This window comes from Pholcus phalangioides, unplaced genomic scaffold, assembly GCF_987345545.1.
Source record: "Pholcus phalangioides strain wild (caught in Gottingen) unplaced genomic scaffold, Ppha-v1.0 ptg000007l_1, whole genome shotgun sequence".
Lineage (NCBI taxonomy): Eukaryota > Metazoa > Arthropoda > Arachnida > Araneae > Pholcidae > Pholcus > Pholcus phalangioides.
Genome location: NW_028301600.1, coordinates 15,165,224 through 15,183,837, shown reverse-complemented (window position 1 = coordinate 15,183,837; position 18,614 = coordinate 15,165,224). Strand labels below are relative to the sequence as shown.

Genomic DNA, 18,614 nt, shown 5'->3' with positions numbered 1-18,614 from the left:
TTGCAACCCAAAATGCCTCCAAGACACAGCGACTGTTGAATTCTATAAAATATATAAACCTAGATGGGATTCAGTTATACAGGGTGATTCTAAATTCATGGGACAAACTTTAAGAGGTGATATAAGACTCCTGAACAAACATTTTTGGTCATAGAATGTGTGGTCGAATCGCAATTGCAAAGGCGGTATAGGGTGTTTTTAGAGAGTGCTCAACAGCACTTTCACTAAAGGCAAATATTTTTTTTTTTTTTTTGACGGATTTGCTGGAATGAGTGCAATCAATGATTCGAGGGTGAAGGGTATTGCAGTGTGGTAGGCCTTCTCATGATGCAACGTGGGTAACGCAAATTCTACCACAAGTCATTACACCGCTTGATCCTGATGCAGAAATGTAGCCCTGATTTGGTGGAGGGGTTGCTCGGACTGTAGTAAATATTGAAGTGGATGTAGGGTCACTTTAGATGCGTGAGATTATGCCATTTTTAAACATCGCCATTTTTATTACACTTACAAATATCCGATTGAAATTGACAGAATTTTATACAAGTCACTTAATATGCATCCCTAAGACAATTCTTGTACAGGTGTTAAACGAGAGGGACTATGCAATTCTTATAGGGATGCATGTTAAGTGACTTGTGTAAAATTCTGCGGTCACTTCGATCGGACATTTGAAATTTGTGATAAAAATAGCGATGTTTGAAAATGGCATGATCTCACGCATCTAAAGTGACCACGTCCACTTCCCTATCCTTACTACAGGCCGAGCAACCCTTCCAAGAAATCAGGGCTACCTTTCTGCAGCACCCTGTATTAATTGGTTTTTCAAAAGTGTTCGAGAGAGCAAAGCATAATAAGCCCTAGAAATCTCGAAAAAACCGAGATTGGATGGGACAAATCTTAAAACAATAAAACATGAAGCAATTTATCATAACCAGAGAGCAGATATCGAAGTAAAATGTAAAGTGTTGACATTTTGCGGTCCTACGGTCAAGGTGGAATCGACCTCAAGAGAAACCGGTACTTCGTCCTTATAACAACCCCTCACGATCACAGGAAGGGCCCTGTGAATTTGTCTTCTTAGCAAAACTCATAAGCTGTACAAAAAACGCAATAGCTAGCATCCACGGGCCTTCCTCGTTGCCGGGTGGATGGCAATATAAAGTACGGGTAATATAGACTGTACCTATGAAGCACCGAAAAAACGAATGGACCGCAAAGGGTTAAATTATATAGAGATGAACTTGCGAGCCAGACAAATCTGGTCATCTTTTTTCAATACTTATGTACAGAAACTATCGAAGATACTGAAGGAGCAATGATCAGATGCAGAGAATCTGCACGGTATCACACATATACAACTGACATTACAATTGTCACAAAACCGCTTACCGATAAGTTTCTTTCATCGTTGTACCGGATTGTATTGGTTGTGGTCTGGTCTTACATTTACTCTGGATTCTCCTAGATCAGAAATGCTCAGTCTATTTCCCGCGGGCCAAATGTGGTACTCGGAGTTATCTGATGTGATAACTGGGATCTCAAACCTGATTTTATAAAAATGAACTAAGCGACACATTTACAGATCAGTTATGTGACCTGCGGCACATTCCCGGATCGCCTATGTGACCTGCGGCACATTCCCAGATCGCTTAAGTGACCAGTGGCATATTTACAGATAACTTAAGTGACCTGCGGTAAAGTTCCAGATCAGTCAAAAGACTTGCGGTGAAGTTGCACATCGCTTGAGTGGCTTTTGACACGGTCCCAGATCACTTACAGGACATTCCCAGATCACTTACAGGACATTCCCAGACCACTTACAGGACATTCCCAGATCACTTACAGGACATTCCCAGATCACTCAAGTGACTCGTGGCATATTTGCATTGAGTAAGCCGCGACACTGTTCCAGATCACTCAAGCGACCCGCGGCAGATTTACAAGTCACTTAAGTGACCTGCGTTGCTGCTTCAGATTAGTCCAGTGGCACGCAGCACAGTTTCACATTACTTAAGCTGCCCGCGGTGCACTCTCCGAGACCGTCCATCCCTTTGGGAAAGAGCGCAAACCATCCCAAGATGGTCTCTTTGGGCAGTCAGCGGTCATGCCTGTCTGCCTGTCTGCCCGCGGTTCAGTTCAACATTACTTAAGTTACCCGCAGCACATTTACAAATCACTTAAGCGCCACGCAGTGCATTCACAGATCATTTAAGCAGCACTTGGCATATTTGCAGACATTTCCAGCTACTCAAGAGACCCGCGACACAGTTCCAAAGCACTTAAGCGGCTTATGGTGCAGTTCCACATCACTCAAGTGGTCAACGCCATATTTCCAGATCACTCAAGTGGTCAGTGTCGCATTTCCAGATCACTCGAGTGCCCCACGGCACATTTACAGATCACTTAAGTGGCCCACACTCTGCTAATGGTTGAGTACTCTTGTCCTAGATGAAGTGCACAATTTTCGCAATCTCTTGGATGGAGTTCCTCCCTTGTAAAATGAGATTCCTCCACTCTGTAGCTATTTGGTCGTCGGGTTTGTGGAGACGGTACTGGCTCATTGTTGGGCAGTCGATTGCGTAATTGGGCTGCCCGTGGTATCGCAAACACGCTCGTTATTCTTAATTGAGCTAAATCTTCTTAGATTGCAGGGGAATAGACTGTCCAATGAAGAATATCACTGTCGCTCCAGTGTCACGGCTACCAGTTTTCAAGACCTTGCGATAGTCATTGTCACAAAAAATGTCTATTATATTATTTACTAATCATTATCTAGTATATTATATACTCTACTAATTAATAATATAATAACATAATATTACTAATAATGATGTAATAATAATAATAATTAATTATTATAAAATTTCTGATTCGTGTCGTGTAATTGAAAATGTGCGGTGCAAGAAGTAAATATTTTAACTTAAAAGTGTATATAAAGAGTCACCGAAAGAAGGTCGTATCGAAACGGTATTTCCCTGTAAATAAGTGATTTCGAGAATTTCCAGGAATTCTCGGGAAATACGATTCCCGTTCCCGATTCCGGGAATTTGGAAACCCTACAGTATATTATGGAACAACTTGTATGAAATCAGAACATGGGGTAAAATTAATTGATTTGATGCGAGGTCAAGAGATAGATAACAGCATTTTGTGGTAAAAAAAGAGTTTTTCAAGAGAACGGATGTCAGGAGTCATAGAAGAGGAAATGGTTCAAGCTACATCTCATTTTTCTTTTATCTTTTTGGGGTTGCAAGCGAACTTGCAGATGACGTAAATTTGATGGGCGTCGTTAGACCCTTGGTGACAGAACGTCATTCAAGAACAACGTTAACTAGATTGCAATTTGGGCAGGGCAATGGAGTATGGAGGGTGAATTCAGCGTGTCGTTATTGGTGGTGGATAGCTGTGATATTTCATGGATGAGGTGGAGTTATGACAGAGCTTCGAAAACAAAAGTTCTTTATAAAAAAACTTTTTTAATAAGATCCATAGCCTATTTCGTGAACTTCGTGATTGCGGCCAATGCGAGAATACGCTCAATTTCTCTCTCTCTCATTTGAAATTTATTTCTGTGGAAGAATCGAAATGCCTGACAGTTCTGGTGAGCACATTTGCTGATGGAGCTGTTCGACGGGGTGCGGTATAGAGCCACTAGGACAATTACTCTATTATTTACTAGCATTACTTTACTTATAAGATGAGCCTGATCAACCTATTTATCATGTCATATGTTATGCATTCTCTCTTTCGCAGATTGTTCGTGTGCGTGAATATGTTATTGCTTTTTACAGATATTCCCTGCTGTTTCTTTCCAATTTTATCGATTGTTTGAACAGTGTACTTGTGAGGTTAGAGCCTACTGGCCTTAGGCCGGGATTATACTATAAAAGTTTGGTAAAAGTCCTTCTATAAAACTTGAGAAATGCAGCAATAAGGTCACATCGGTTGAATTTTCTATAATGTAACCAATAACCTTATTGGTTGGATTTTTCAAGTTTTATAAAAGGACTTTTATCAAACTTTTATAGTGTAATTCCGGCCTTACACAGGTTTGTATATTAAATAAATAAAATAATAAATAAAAATAAATAGCATTTATAGCTTTCAGATACGAATCAAAGATAAGTATGGAAGGACGTTTGAATCACCGGCAAATCGAGATCATGTATTAGCGGAAAATTTATATCAAAATTGCGATTGTACAATTTTATTTATCATATGTAGATGAACGATATACATACAGTACGCAGAACTTTTAACCGAACGATGGCTATATCTTGGGTTCTAAAAGTTGTAGAATGAAGCGGTTTTCACCAAAAATTAGGGTTTGTGATTTTCTACCCGACTATGTGTAATTCGTCTCGATGAGGGATCATCTACATATTTATTATTCTTCAAACATCAAAATCTTCGATGTAAACACTTATTTTTTTCCATCTTATCTGATTTATCGCATTGCATTTACCCTAAATATAAAATTCCATCGCTGTAAGTATAAAAATGAAAGAGATATGAGTGAAAATGTGTTTGGGGACGCTCTAAACATTGAGAAACTGAATTTAAAGGTTGATTGCGGGGGGGGGGGGGAAAAATACACACTAAAGAAGTTTCGAACGACAAATACTCCATATGCTACGCGAGTGTTTGGATTTAGTCTGTTAAAAAATAGTTTTTATTTTATGGAGGTGAAAAACAAACTTTTTTTATTACTCTTCATTTTAGTGACTTTATATCCGTGATTGAACGAATATTTATACCATAATTATTTCAAACGATGCGTCATAAAGCAATTGTTTGTGACGACAATTTCATCAATTCAGAAAAAAATATATAAGGATTTTCCGTCCAACATTGCACTATTTTATATTATAATTTTGTTTCATTTTGCAATTACCCAATTTTTAATAATGCTAAAAAAAAATACGGATGAAACGAAATGCCGTGGTTTTAGCAGAGATGACTCCACCACTACCCTACCCTACCGCCACTACCCTAAACTTAGCGCACACTAAGTTATTTATTGATTATTATCTCCATAAATATTAACATCAATCTAATTGTCTGGTATTAATTAGTGAATTCTTTTTGCACATTATTATATTTACCATTTCAGCTCATGAATTTTGTCTAAGGAATGAAACGAATTTCTGAAATGGTGAAAAATTTCAAAATTTTGTTGTTTATTTGTTTACTCGAATGCTTAAAAAAATGTTTGAAAAACTGGATGGATGACTTATTTATCGTATCACTGTGTACTTAAAACAATAATTGCCCATTTCAGTAAAGTTATGAGCTTCATATTTACACATTTTCGCATAATTTGTCACGAGAAACTTTTCAATGAGTTTCAAATTTATAACTAGTATATGGTCCCTAAAAGTGCTCATTTTCATATAATCGCTCATATCTTGCGAAAGAGAGGTGCGAAATAGAGGTCAGATTGGAATGAAAATGATTCTGTTGGGTTTTCGACTATGCTGATTCGAATGAAGTAAAAATTAATATATGCTTCTATTCATAAATTTTTAAAAAATACGTTTTAATAATTCATAACGCATATCTAAAAAACGGCCAAATTCAAAATGAGCAAAAAAATTACGTTTGGCTTGTTAGAATCTATCATTTAAAATAAAAAGTAATGAAATACATATATTATTTCAGCAATTATGCTTAAAAACAAGATGTTTCTGTTTAATATTACGACAATTAAATATAAATACAAATACAAGGCCACAACAGGCAAAATGCCCAGCGAGGTGGGTGAGAAAAAAATGCCTATAACAAATACGGGTGTCATATATTTAAAAAATACAACAACTCAATTAAAAATGCAATTACAGACAATATATATACATGATGAAATATTATACGATGCCCATAAAGAATACTTACGGTTGTCTAATTCTAAGTATGGATAGCTTCTCGATTTACCCCAACATGTTTAACGTATTTCTTTTTAAACGTGTCACTTGTGTCAGAATTTACTACCCCCAGGGTAAGCTATTCCATTTATCATTTGATCATTTTTGTCACACCACGGTCATTTTCTGCACACGAGGGCTAATTAGACCGGGACCTACAATTTATTGCCGATTCCGAACGGCAGGCTTATTTTTCATACTCGTCGAGAGGTTGGTGTGCTAACCCATCGATGGGGGACTCCCTGCGGTAGCAATTTTTTGCTGCGGTCAGGTGGCCGTTTTTTGTTGTACCCCTGTGTCAGGAAAGTTTTCTGACAAGGACGAACCGGGTATCGAACTCGCGACACCTCTAAACATCCTCTGGTACTTTAGGCGAGCATCTTATCGACCGGGCTACTGCGCCCTATTCCATTTATTAACAACCCTATTAGAGAAGAATACTCTGCGTCACCATAATCTAGAATTGTCCCTTACCAATCTATACTGGTGTCCCCTTGTAAAAGCAGTCGATTGACGTTGTACTAATAATTCATGGTCCATCTTATCCATTCCGTTGAAAATTTTGAACACTTCGATCATATCACCCCGACACCTGCGTTCATCCAATGTAAACATATTCAAAAAATGAAGTCTCTCTTCATAACTTTGTAAAATTGGTCAAAAATGAATCGCAAAAATTATACATAAATCAAAGCCATTCAAAAATCAAACTAATTGATTTTATTATCTGTAAAATTTACAAAATATGCGTCACCACTTGTTAGCTAGGTATAACTTTTCACTGAAACTAAGAATAGGTAACAGATATAGAACACTGACTAGAGATCAACATTATAAATAGTATAATTGGATTTGTCCCAATTTTATTTTGCCAAGCAGTTGACATCACACATTGAATTAGTAAAAAGACGTACTCCCATCGTATATAAAACAATACACTGACAAGCAAAAAGCACACTCATAAGCACGTTACTTTTGAGATGACTAGTTAAAAAGTGAAAATAAAATAAAATAAAAATATTCCGTTGAGGCAATGTTCATAATTTTAACATTTTTAACTGATATACAGGCTGTTCTGTAAGTGGCCTTTGTGGCTAATGTCGTAATGGTATGATTCCAATTAAAGAAATGCTCAAATGGCGTTCAAAAATTACCCTGTACCAGTTTTAAGAGTGAAAATACAGTGTGTCACAAAATAAAAAATATATAAATTTTTTATACGGTCCCCTTGTCCTCTAACTTCCAATTAGAAAGTTGCTGAAAGTATCACCTGAGGTTAACAGAAAAAATTCCTTTTTTCTATATGCAATGTTTGCTAAGGTATTTGAATTTAAAAATGGGATAAAAGTTATGAAAGAACGGCAAAAACTAACGGGAAAGTGCCTTTTTTCTCTCATTTACGCTGTCCTTTTCCAACTTTTCTCCGATATTTGGATTCCAATATCTTAGCGAATATTGCACTTAAAAACATGGAATATTTTTTGTTGGTCTCTGGAGAGAGAGAGAGAGAGAGCAACAATTTTCTAGTTGGAAATTAGAGGACAGGGGACCGTATAAAATTTTTTTATTGCGTTACACACTGTATTTACTATCTCAAAGCTGGTACAGGGTAAGTTTTGAACGTCTTTTGAGCATTTTTCGGACTAAAACCATACCTCTACGACGGGCGGTTGATGAGTTAAAGGCCGCATTGGCACTTACAGGGCACCCTGTATAATCAATTAATCATGAGTGAAGATTCAGTCAGAATTTTCATCATTACCATAAAGGAAATTTCGTTAATAAAGAGACGAACACTAATTAAAATATTTTCACAGCTGTATAGCACATAACCGCATGTATACACCATTAATGCACATGCGTGCATTAATGGTTCTTAAGAGAAATAAAAAACACATGATGTATCTAAAACTAAAAAAAAAAATTAAATATAACCATAGAATATGTTCACCGAAAACTGTTTATCATAAGTTTTAACTTCAAAATGCTTTTTTTTAACCAAGCAGTGGCTTTTATGTATATATATACACATATACATATCACTAAATATCACACATATATCACTGTTGTCAAGTTCCTCTTGATCATCAAAATTGTTCATTTCCAATCTAAGAACTCGTGTTAATTACCATTTCTCTGCATATTTCTCGTTTTATCTGATCTGAGATTTTCTGGAACATTCCTAATAAAAAATGATATAGTAGCATTACATTATTTAGTAAATGCAAATTGTGCCATGCGTAATACTTGAAAGAATTGTCTGTTGTGTTAAAAACAGTAAAATATTTAATAAAGGTTGAAATACAATAAAAAATATAAAACAATATAGAAACGTAATTTTGTATTATACTACCCCTGGCAGAATGTGTTCGTTCATCCACGAAAGCACTAGCAATGGCTACGTTTAAAACGCAAAATAAAAAATAATTCTTTTTTTAAATTTTTAATAATAAAATTTTTGTTAAAATCAATCATTCTGAATTCGGAATAAATGAAAAAAATCATAAATTTAATACAATTTGATCATGAAAATCAATTTATAAATTTGTAACACCCGAGAAAAAAATGTTCGATCACCTCAATTTTCAAGAAAAAGTAATCGATCACTGTTTCAAACAAATGTGTTGACTCGAATTATGCGAATGAAACTGTTTGCGCAAGCGCAAAGTAACCAGACAACGTATAAAAAAGTGAACCCAACGGGTTTTTATCATCACACTTTTTTTTCTGAAGTGTAAGAGATGGTTCAAGCGTTGTGTTAGTAAATTTGATAGATTTCCCTAAATTAATCACTTTTACCGGTGATTATGCATAGCACCCAAGCGCCACGTCTTTGGTAAACAAGATAAATCGTACTATATATTATACGTGATAATTCATATATGTATTGCATCCTTATATCAGGATACGATCGTAAAACGTGTTATCATTATATCGGGGTCCGACTATATTCATCACACATACTAAACTCATTTGGATTTTTTTCCATATTTATAAAATTCACCAACTATACTAGGGAATATTATGAAGGCTGTACAAATCACAGGTGCCAGATCACTACGGCGACTAAAAAATTAGTATTGGCACCGAAAATTTTCTTTGTGTAATTACTAAATTGCAGGCTGAGAGCAGTCAAAATGTTTGAAATTTATAGCAACATATCTGGAAACATGAAATGGGCCCTGAAAAAGTCGAAAGAAATATTATTTTACACCTCTTTCTACAGGTAAAGTTCTTTTGGCACCCAAAAAATTGTTCTGGTGCCTAGATTTTTTTTTTGTGATTTGTCCAGGCCTGGTATTATGTATAATCACAGATGAAGACTATAAATTTCAAGTATTTATCAAATTTACCAACGACACTTGGTTACTATGCATAATCGCCGGTGAAAGTGATATATTTATCGAACTTACCAAAATGATTGGTGAGTATGCATAATAACCGGTTATTATGTACAAAAACCAATTTATTATTTTTACTGTAACATATATGGGGGGAAAGTGGGACCTAATGGGAAAATGTCGAATTTCGGTTTTTTTTACGTCTGAATGACAGCAACCATGATGATGTCATTAATCACAGACCATTCCTGATTATTAGAGAACAGAAAAGACGGAAATCAGTTTTTCACCCTGAAAAAGTGAGTTTGATTTTTTTTGTTTGAATGATTTTGAATTAAATTGCTTTACATTGGTAAAGATACTGCTAATTATGAAATACTTTAAATATTGCACTTTCATAAATCTCAGTTAAATTTCCTCGTGATAAACAAGTGCAGTTCAGATTTCAAAAATATCAACTTTCAGCCCTTGGGCGTCGTATGGGACAAGCATAGACATTAATGCCTAACAAAGTGTTTTCCCTCGAGCAAGAAGAAAACTTGAATACTCGGTAGTTGTTGTATCAAAGCTATCCAATCTCTTGACAGCAATTGAAACTAGAAAGCTTTTATTTCATTATATTTTAGCTTAGGCATAGAAAACTCCAGAAAAATAATATTTCACAATGTTTATCAATTGTGAGTCTATTTTTATTGTTTAGATCATTACATTATTTACCCATTATAACCCCCCGAGGCTTGGGGTCTAATGGGACAAAAAAGTTGATTTATAAAATTGATCATCATTGCAAAGCTACTAAAATTGTTTTGAATATTTTTATCATACAAAACAAATGTGTATGTTTATCAATGAAACAAAAAAATGAAATTATTGTTTTATATAATATTGATTAATTGTTTATATCACTTCAAAACAAATCCAAAACTAAAATTCGTCCCATTAGCCCCCACTTTCCCCTCCACTGAATGAATAAACGCCAGGGTCTCTGCCACCGGACTTATCCCGTTGCCGAGATCTCTTCCAGCCCAGCTTCGTGGCAGAGTCTGGAACAAAGTGAGTGTGTACACCTAACAGTCTGAGTGTGTAGCTAGTGTTGTGTATGATATTTCAGTGCTGTCATGTATACTTCAAATTGTGAGTGAAGTGTAATGATTGAATATTTGTAACGTTGTAGGCCTGTTGCTCTCTGTGGCGAGACTTTTTAACGGGGAGATCGGCTCGCATTCCCGCCTTGAAGTTGGGAACCACAGAAAACCAACTTCAGCCGACCGCTTTCCCCTCCACTGTATTCATTACTCCTTTCTTTTATTTTGAAAGAACAAATTAACCGATTGGCACGGAATTTTATCCATTTGATTTGCAATCGAATGGAATATTTTTCAAAATTATTTTTGAAAAATCTACTTCAGGGATTGTGACACCCTTCAAGTACAGTTGAAGTTATGAAACATGAGATTTACGTTAGGCTTATTCTTTGGAAGCAGGGTAAAGTTAACAAATTTTGTTTTAAGAATGTAGTATTAATTTGGAAGTCATTAGCAATAAACATTCATCTCACTTTCGAAAAAAACAACAACATTGCCAGCATTTTGGGGGGACTGATAGTCAAGATGTAGAGTTACCAAAACGGTATCATCAGCAAAATATAGTTTTCTTGATTCAAAAATCAAAAAGTAAATTCTGTTTTGAGTTGTAAAAGATTAGTTACATCAGGTATACCTCGAAGATCTTGGATTTATATAAATGATCTCTGTCATTTTAATTTAAAAGTAAAAATCCCTGCTTGGAAAAATTTAGTTAATTCAAAGACAAATTTACAATGTATTTTTAATTCAATATCGACGTCTGGTTTAAAAACATAAAATTAAAATTTAAATGTGGACAAAATTTAAGCCTTTTGGGTATTTTTAACGATTTTGGTGTCATAAAATTTTCATGATCATAAATTATGTTAAAGCTTCAGGAAAGACCAAATAGGTCCCTTGAGAGCTATACAGTTTTGTGGGTGTGTTTGATTTCAGTTATACTTCTCTCTTCTGTTTAGGTTTGTATTGCATTTGATTGGTGTTATTTTTTTTGTTTTTTTGCACAGCAAAAAAATTACAAAGTATCATAGTGTGCCAGATGGTTGCATATTAGATTGCATATGCTCAGTTGTCAAAAGAGAAGACACTTTTGAAGGGATTATATACATCTTAATATTGGGAAAAGTAAAAACATGTTAAAATATCATTAAAAATACTATTTAACCACTGATTCACAAGAACTTTTTTCACATATTTTTGATTAAATATGCCATCCTATGCTGGTAAAAAATTTACATATCTTCAATACTTAATTTTTCAAAATTTTTCAAAAATACATTAAAAACAGCTCGCTCGCATGATAAAATGACGTGACATCAATTTAACTATACAATATTGAAATTAAAATGAAGAAAACGCTTCATTTCATAAAATGAACTAACAAAATTTTAGATCCATTCATAAATATTTGATTTATAAAAAAAAAAATTATAAAATGATGAATTTTTGAAAATTTAAATTTTAAATTAAATTTTAAATAAGAATGAGTCAGTGCAATTTCAATCTTTTACTTCATTTTATGAAAAATGAACCGTTTTCTTCATTTTAATTTCAATAGTGTATGGTTACATTGATGTCATGTCATTTTATCATGCATGCAAGCTGTTTTCAATGTTTGTTTTTTTTTAATTTAAGTATTAAAAATATGTTAAATTTTACACCTGCATAGGATAGCATATTTAATCAAAAATATGTGAAAAAAATTTCAAATAAATCAATGGTGAAATAGTATTTGTATAATGATATTTTAACTTTTCCCCATGTTAAGAGGTATATGACCCCTCAAGTATTTAGGAATTTCCCTACATTTTCTGAACTTTCTTGGAAACCCTATATAAACGTTTTGGGTGTGGAACAAAATCGCGACATCAAAAAATTTTATTTTAATGGAAATAAATTTTTCCAATCAGTTTTAAAACTCCTTTATGTTGCGTTGGTAGAATCTAGATTAGATAATGGTATTGAATATAGGGTGACACAGAGATCCGTACAGTTCTGAATAAAACTAGACTCTCTTATACAATTACATTTACACTTTTCAGACCATTAAAGATACTTTCTCTGCAACATTTTTAGGTATATAAATGTTTGAAATATATTTCAAACATTTGTTTTTATAATTCTTAAAACAAGTACACAGTCACCTTAATGCAGAGGCGTACGATCGACCTTCGGGGAGGTTTCACAAAAGGCTGAGGGAGTGGGGAACAAGGAATTTGTTCCAGAGAAATTTGGAGCTACCAATCTTTAAAAAAAAATTAATTAACAGAAATTGATTAATATAGCATGTAAAAGGTATCTTCTTTCGATATTTTTTAATTTTTTTACGAAAATATTGTGAAAAATGTAAATTTTAGTGTTGGTTTGGTATTTGTGCATAATTTTAAAACGTATTTTGTTTTAAACAAACGTATGTTTGTTTTTTCACTTAAAATAGTAGTTTTCTGTTTTTTAGGGCATAATTGCTCCACACTGTATACAGTGTAAGTATATTTTACGAAACGTATAAAGAGTTTCTACCGTGAAAACGTCTGGTTATCACGATTTAAGCGAATTTCAATCTGGTTCAGTATTTATAGCTCGTGAGACAAATCATAACATATAGATATGAAGGCAACATTTTTGTTTTCATTTACGGAAATTCAAGGATGAACCGTAAATAGAAAATTCTGGCAAACGTCGAGCTTTCAAAAAGAGTATGGTGTGAAATAAATGTCCGTATCTTGCGATGATTGTCAAGCATTGTGTCACGAATGTAATTAAATACAATAATCATCTGTTCGTTTAAAATGATAAAAAAAAACCTCTGCAAACAAACAAGAGAGAAATTTATGATAACTTACTTTAATTCGGCATCCTGAATGGCAATCCAATAATTTTATAAACCATGAATATCACCATTTCCAGTTATTACTCCGGGCCCAGTTGATTATTTTTCTCAGTTTTTTTAGTTTCAATTAAAAGCATTTCTCCGTTTTCCTTTTCTACAGAAAGGCTGCCTGCAGCTTTTACATGACCATTATCTTTGGATTCCTCTAATTCTTTAATGGTTGAAATAGGTTCTTGAATTTGCGGTAAACTCATTTCTCCATTTGGTATCGATGCAACTGTTTCGAATGAGTTTTCAGATCGAACACTTTCAACATTCTCATTTTCTATGTCTGTTATGACTGGATTGTATTGATTGCATTCATGTTTACATTTTGCAGTACATGATATGAGCATATCTGATTCATCAACCGGCAACTCACTATCATCAAGATCAGAGTTTGATAATTCGATGGCACTTTGTTTCTGGAACGTGGGTTTTCTTTTCCTGCCACTAAGACAGGAATTTATTTCTGTACGATGCATGGGATTTATTTCTGAAAATTTGGTTTCATCGTCCGATTCTATTGGAACTGAACATACATTTTCATTTTCTTCAAATTCAACGTGTACATTGGCATTAGATACAGCCGTATCATTTGAACTCTCGTCTTGAAGATACTTTCTGTCTAACTCGCTCTTCGTTTTTCCAGTCTCTTGAAGTGATAAATCGTCTTTCTCAGTTTTACGTCGTTCACTATTTCCACTATTTGCAGAATCAGTTTCATAATCCTCATATACACACTCTTCTAATGTAGGTTCCAATTTATCACAGATTTTCTTTGATATGTTCTTTTCACTTTCAATTGAATGATGATTCGAAATGTCATGGTTGCCAATACCTGTTGATGTCGACGGATAAATTGCCACACCATCGCATCCTATGTCGTATTTATGAACGTTCGTTTCGTACTTCGTCGCGCAGTCATTTGAGTTATTCACTCGCCAATTTTCGGTATTTCCATTGGTGTTAAGCCAGGGCGTAATATGAATTCCATATCGCGTTGCTTTACTTTTTGTGACTTCTTCAACAATTATATACGAACCGGAATTAAGCTGAGAAGAGTATGTCAAGTACACGTCACTCACTGGTTCGTTTTCTGCTTCTGATTCACAGTATGAAGGGGGCTGAATACTTTTTTGGTTCTGATCAGAGTATGTTTGTTCTGATGATGCTTGTGTTTTTTCCACCTCCTTAGCAACTTTTTGCTGCTTGACAGGAGAATAATGGGCATTCGTCAAACCAACAGTTCGTCGCATTCGTTTGAAATTACTCTCCAGCTGGCCAGTACTGAAACTACGCAAGATGTCTCTGGCGGTGGATAAACCAGTCGCTGCCGAATATGATGGTGGGGGTGTATAAATCGGTGGAGGATCTACTGGCTTTGGATTAGTATCCGGGATCGTCCTTTCATTTGCAAAAACGGGAACTAATGGAAGACTGGGAAACACCAAAGCACGAAATTTCTTAAAAAGAGAAAATAATGCAATGTTTAGTAGGTGATAAAAATAAAAAAAATTATCAAACAATCGTGTAAATTACAGTAAAATAAATTTTTTTCACTGCAACCCATCATCAGACACAACGAAGTGATGGCTCAAAAAATCACTGACAAATTTTTAATTTCTTGATTACTGTAAGTTTTTAATGACCGAGCTTTGAACATTTGCAAACACAGCTTATCACATCCACTTCATGGATCCATTACCCTATTGCGAAAAACACTCCACGAGAAATATAGTACAATTCAAATTCATTATTTTGTATAACCCAGATCGACGTCACAGAATATCCTGATACTGGACTAACAATATTGCGGAAGGTTACGGTATAGTTCATCAAACACAGTTTAAATTTTGAAAACCTCGATAAAGCTCTTCCTTTATTCATCTTCCCGTCAGTTTAACCCAAGCTTCTCATTCCAAGCATTGAAAGTCTAGCCATTTTTTAACATGCCAATATAAAATCAATCTTCTCTGCAGTAAAACTTGAAGCGATTTGTACTTATTATTCCAGATGAAGGTAAGGAAGGGAGTGACAGGAGAGTTGTCACACATATGTGAATAGTGTTTATAACTCTACTTTAGGTGCTTGCGTACTACTTTGATGTGACGTGCACCACGTCACGTCAGAGTAATCTGCAGGCACCTTTAGACAAGCTACCAATAAAAAACAGTTCTCTAATACACCTGGAATCTTCTGAGTTTCAAAGTCTATAGAATCCCAGGCCACCACTAATGTCATTTAAAACCATGTAAATCCTAACGATGCTTCACCTAATTCAATGCCATCTATTACAACAGAAGAAAATAAGAATAACAAACTTAATATAAGAATATATATATAAAACAAGGATAATTAATTAATGGAGTGATTAGGGAGCTAGTCTATGACTGTGCAGGTCTAGATTTGAAATCCGATTCCGGCATGGATGTCTACTAACACTAACAAATTCCCTTTACGGATCATGCTGATCCCTCCGGAATAAGTATTTATAATAAATTAATATAAAAAAAGTACAAAAAGTTGTCAAACGACGTAAAGTTTTCAAAATTTCGTAAATTTTTCAGGGTTTGGGTACGTAAAAAAAGGAAAAATAAAATCGCTTATACAGCCCACATGCGTGGTGAATATTTTAGTTAGTAAAATAACTTACGCTGAAAAGTCATATTTTCAAAACACTGCATATTTTCAAATGCAATATTTACGGAGATATTCGATTCTGAAGTTTTCAACAATTAAATAAATTTTATTTCTTCAGAAAAATACTGTAGAAAAAATGCGATTGTCATTATGACAGAAAAAATGGAACAGTTTCGTGCTTTTAATGCTAACTAGATTTGTCGGGTCGGTTAAACGATCAATTGTTAATCGCAGTTAAAAATTTTAGTTGCGTTAATCGACTCGATCAATTCAATTAAAATTCTATTAAAATCTGCTTAAAAGTTTGAAATTTAACTTGATTTGTTCAACGAAACCGATTGGATGTCTTAAATTATGTACCTACATATAGTAATTTGGATAAGTGACGATATTTAAAAAATATTTGAATCGATATTTTGATCACATATTTTTTGACACGGAGAAATGCAATTCGATTCCACGAAAGCTGATGACTTCAGTTTCAAATTCAGTTCAAGACTAAAATTTACTATGTCCATTATGAAAACAGTAGTTTTTCTCTTATTTTCTTGACAGCATCAGCTCCTTTCCTCGCATGTACTATCTGGGGGAGTTTCTACGTAATAAGACTAGCAACAGTATAATCGAAAGTAGTTTCGAAATCAGTGACTTGTCTAAAATAACCGATTAAAAAAACAAAAATGACAAGATCCAAGGGAATAAACGTCAGAATTTGACAAAATATGTTAAGAATTTTAAATTGCTTCAAGTGGGCAGTTGATTAATTTCTTATAATCTACGTATTCCCACATTTGTTTATATCTGGTGAATAGGTGAATGAAATGAATAAAAAATATTTTGATAGCATTAATCAATATTATATAGATACGACAATAAATTCGATTAAAATTCGATTAATCGATTAAAATATTTCAATAACCAGTTAAAACTGTAATCTCTATTCCCAGCCCTAATAATAATAACTCTTTCCAGTCAAGTGGTTTCAGAACGAAACCACCATTTCATTTGCACTTTTGTCACGTGACGCAGTGGTTTTCTGGCATTCGCTTCTATCCGCTTATAAGAGGCATTTACAGTATAAAAAACACAGTGTTTTTCTGTCACTTCTTTGGAACTCAGAAGGTGTAATGAATTTTTTTTATAATGCAAAATAACATCTCTCATGACAATGAGAAATGCCGAACACAGTGGGCAATAGAAAACATTTTTTTAAATAATAAAATAATCTAAATAAAATAAAAACCAATAAGTTTGCAGTTTATTTATGTACAGTCCGTGTGTAAAAAAGATTTTCAAGCTAATACAAGCTTGCCAACAGAGCGGTTAAGTCGCCAAAAAAAAAATTGAATTTTATATCTTTAACTATTTTTGATTAACTTATCGGAGTAACGCCGGGATTACACTATAAAAGTTTTATAAATGAAATTTTATGAAACTTTTATAGTGTAATATCCCAGGCTTTAGTTATAAATTTCCCTTATTGGAAGTTTTAGTACACGGAGTCTTTATATAGTCATTTTATTAAAAATTGTCTTATGTATACGAACCCCTAAAAAAAAATACGACATTTTCATAAACTGCACGTTATTTGGAAACTTTTTGTAATTGGAAGTATACTTCTAGAGTAGGGGTGTCTCACCTGTAGCCCGCTGCCACTGGCCCGTCAACAACATTTTAGTGGCCCGTTAAGACACCGATTAGCGAAAAATGAAATCAGCATTCCATTGTCTGAAACTATGTGATCGTAATTCTCATTCATTTTAAGCATTCTTTCTAATCGTGCGAACAGTTGTTATATCTACAGAAAAATCAAACCCTGACCAGAATTCTAACTGACCAGTTTCTGCTTTAAATCAATAAGAGGATAATTTATTAAAACTGTATGAATTTCATCGGAAAGTTTTTCATCAATAGTGGTAGAGGGGTGAAACCTTGGAATGAATTTGTTGAGAAATTTGCTATTTTAAGATAAAATATATTTTTTTAACATCACACTCAGGGTCCTGGGTACAAAAATCTCAGAGTGAGAGAACGCTAAATTTCTCAAAGTAATTAATAATTACTTAATGATTAATAGTTGTGTTTGCTAGATAATTATTAATACTTATACACACATTTTTTTGCAAAATAAATTCACATTTTACCATAACTCATTTTGTAGTCACCGGGTGGCTTCCAAATCCCGGTGATTAATTCCAAACCCCTCCCATTAAATTTTGCCCTTTGAAACTATACGAAAATATTGATGTGGCCCTCAGATGAAAAACGTTGAAGACCCCCTCCCTATTCTAGAGTCAGCGGTTACAAAGATGGTCCTGATTAAGTCACCTATAAAGAAGAGTGGGCTCATCATCACCTTTTAACCTAATAACAAGTTCGGTGTATCAGAAATCGTTAAAAAACGCAGGATAAGGAAGAGCGATTGGGTACAATGATAATACTGACTTAAAACTTAAAATACTAAAATGTTAACAGCTCAAATATTAAATGCAAAATACCTCGGTGAATGTACCAGGTAATCCACTGTATTTGTGTATTTGTATGGCTAGTACAAAGAAGAATAAAGCTACTGGTATGAATTGGAGCAGTAGATTCATTACATGGAAGCTAGTTCTCCAAGCTGGCCAAACAACTGCTACACTCAACTGAGGATCCCAAAGCAGTAACATCATTGAAAACTGCAAGAAATAAATTATTCATAATGAGTCCTTTTTTTTATGATTATACTATTGTAATAAAGATGTGCGTATGT

The 18,614-nt window shown here is 34.2% G+C and overlaps 1 protein-coding gene across 1 annotated transcript in view; it reads right to left on the bottom strand.

Annotated features, from left to right (window-relative positions):
* Nucleotides 1–6,676: 6,676 nt before the first annotated feature.
* Nucleotides 6,677–18,614, bottom strand: part of LOC149084956 (sodium-dependent transporter bedraggled-like) — a 58,887-nt gene continuing 46,949 nt past the window's right edge. Inside the window, exons 13-15 of the mRNA XM_089232700.1 lie at nt 18,361–18,540; nt 13,194–14,685; nt 6,677–8,106 (exon numbers count right to left, since the gene is read on the bottom strand). Coding sequence (XP_089088826.1) covers nt 13,261–14,685; nt 18,361–18,540 — 1,605 coding nt within the window. The 3' untranslated portion in view covers nt 6,677–8,106; nt 13,194–13,260. The remainder of the gene's footprint in view (nt 8,107–13,193; nt 14,686–18,360; nt 18,541–18,614) is intronic.